Source organism: Phalaenopsis equestris, unplaced genomic scaffold (genome assembly GCF_001263595.1).
Source record: "Phalaenopsis equestris unplaced genomic scaffold, ASM126359v1 Scaffold000452, whole genome shotgun sequence".
Classification (NCBI taxonomy): domain Eukaryota; kingdom Viridiplantae; phylum Streptophyta; class Magnoliopsida; order Asparagales; family Orchidaceae; genus Phalaenopsis; species Phalaenopsis equestris.
In genome coordinates, this window is record NW_018164893.1 from 390,783 (window position 1) to 392,599 (window position 1,817).

At 29.3% G+C, this 1,817-nt stretch overlaps 1 protein-coding gene across 1 annotated transcript in view; it reads right to left on the reverse strand.

The window, feature by feature from the left end:
- The window catches only part of LOC110027838, a 2,055-nt gene extending 786 nt beyond the window's left edge, over window positions 1-1,269 (reverse strand). The window contains exons 1-4 of the mRNA XM_020729437.1: window positions 1,087-1,269; window positions 460-549; window positions 233-357; window positions 62-139 (exon numbers count right to left, since the gene is read on the reverse strand). Coding sequence (XP_020585096.1) covers window positions 62-139; window positions 233-357; window positions 460-549; window positions 1,087-1,098 — 305 coding nt within the window. The 5' untranslated portion in view covers window positions 1,099-1,269. The remainder of the gene's footprint in view (window positions 1-61; window positions 140-232; window positions 358-459; window positions 550-1,086) is intronic.
- Window positions 1,270-1,817: the final 548 nt, after the last annotated feature.

A 1,817-nucleotide genomic window follows, 5' to 3' on the forward strand; every position in this document is an offset into this window, starting at 1 on the left:
AAAAATAATAAGAATAATAATAATAATAATAATAGTAATAATAATAATAAATTTCACTTACGGATGGTGGACAATAACATCAAAATCATGACGCACTGTGTCATTATCAATGTCATTTTCATCCTCTGAGCTCCAACCACTACAAATAAAATTTATAAAAATATATTTAAATATTTCAGAGCTTACCAAAGAAATACTAAAATAATTCGAAGATAAAATCAAAATAACTTACGTTGGTGTAATGTCAGAAAATAATAAATTGAAATGAGGATTAAATTGCGATGTTGTTGCTTCTCCAAGAGAACCATCACGCTCAAAAAATAATTCAATAGCAGCATGAATATTCCATCTTGCATCCTACAGAAGATAATTATATAACATATTAATCACTATTCATTGCATGATAATAATAACTTTTTTAATAATATAAATTTGCATTAGTACAAATAATCTATGAACCTTGAGGATGTTCGCAGCAGAATCCCTACAATTGCTCATTGTGATTTCAAGAAATGTGGAGACAAGTTTCTGCTTGTTGTCCATAGTAAACTGCATGCAGAAAGTAAAAATGAAATATAAAAAAAATTTTATGATATCTGACAATATTTAAATGAGTAAAAATATATTTATTAAGTATATATTCATATGTTTTTTTTTTGTTACTATAAATGAATTAATGTTTTTTGAAACCTCTCAAAATAATTTTTATGTATTTTGAGTATTTATAAAATCAATTATATCTTAATCAAATATGTCAAATATATATATATATATTTTTGGGGATCAAAACAAAAATAAAAAAAATAAAATATCAAAAATAAAAATGATCGCGAAGGGCCCCTGATATAATATCTGATTGTATATAACCTCATGAGGGCTTTCTATCAAGATTTTGTCTCTAATTCAATTATAGGCGGTGTTTGGCTTTAGAACCATCTCTCATTTAGATGTATTAAATCTGCGTTAATTGTCTGCCTCGGAAGCGTATCAAAATAAGACAAACTCATGAAAATAAATACAATACAAATTACTCTACTTTGCAGGATTTTATATTATAAATCATGAATAAAATCACATAAACCTTACCTGCTCGTCCATTGAGTAAATGTTGATCACAGCAGAGGCCAAGGAAGATTAAGATCAAAGAACTCTCTCTAGCCAACCCAAGGTTCAGGTTTGTTTGAACTTCTTGAAAGCAGAGCGTTGAATGGAAGGCGTGTTGAGTGCTTTTATAACCGCACCGGCCGCAAGCATGAAAGGATATGGGAGTTTTCGAGCAAAAAGAGCAACACCACGTTGCCGTTTTCCCGCTGCTTCCGCTGGGCAACTTCTAGCAGCCGTCCTTTAATTTTATTTCTAGACTCAACTCAAGCAGACATGAGCATTAATAATGAATTATATGCCTATATATAGCATCCCAATAATGAAATATATGGGTATATATATATATAGCAGCACAAAAAAAAAAATTATCTATAAGCAATTACATAGAGACCACCGGATACTTGCTATTTACAGATCAACCATCCTCCTCCATCCATTTTTTAAATTTCTCACTCAGATATTAAAATGGTAAAACCCCAACTCATATTTTTCATTTTATCCAAACAAATCACCTACATGTTTAATCTGTCCATATCAATGTTTCAGATGGTCTCTATAAAATTACCCCACTATATATATAGAGAGAGATAGAGAAAGCTTACGTAGCATCATTAAGGAAATATATCTCTATATATAAATGCATAAGAATATATATCTATATCTAACCATAAATAAGGAAATATAGCTGTATATATACATGCATAAGAATATAT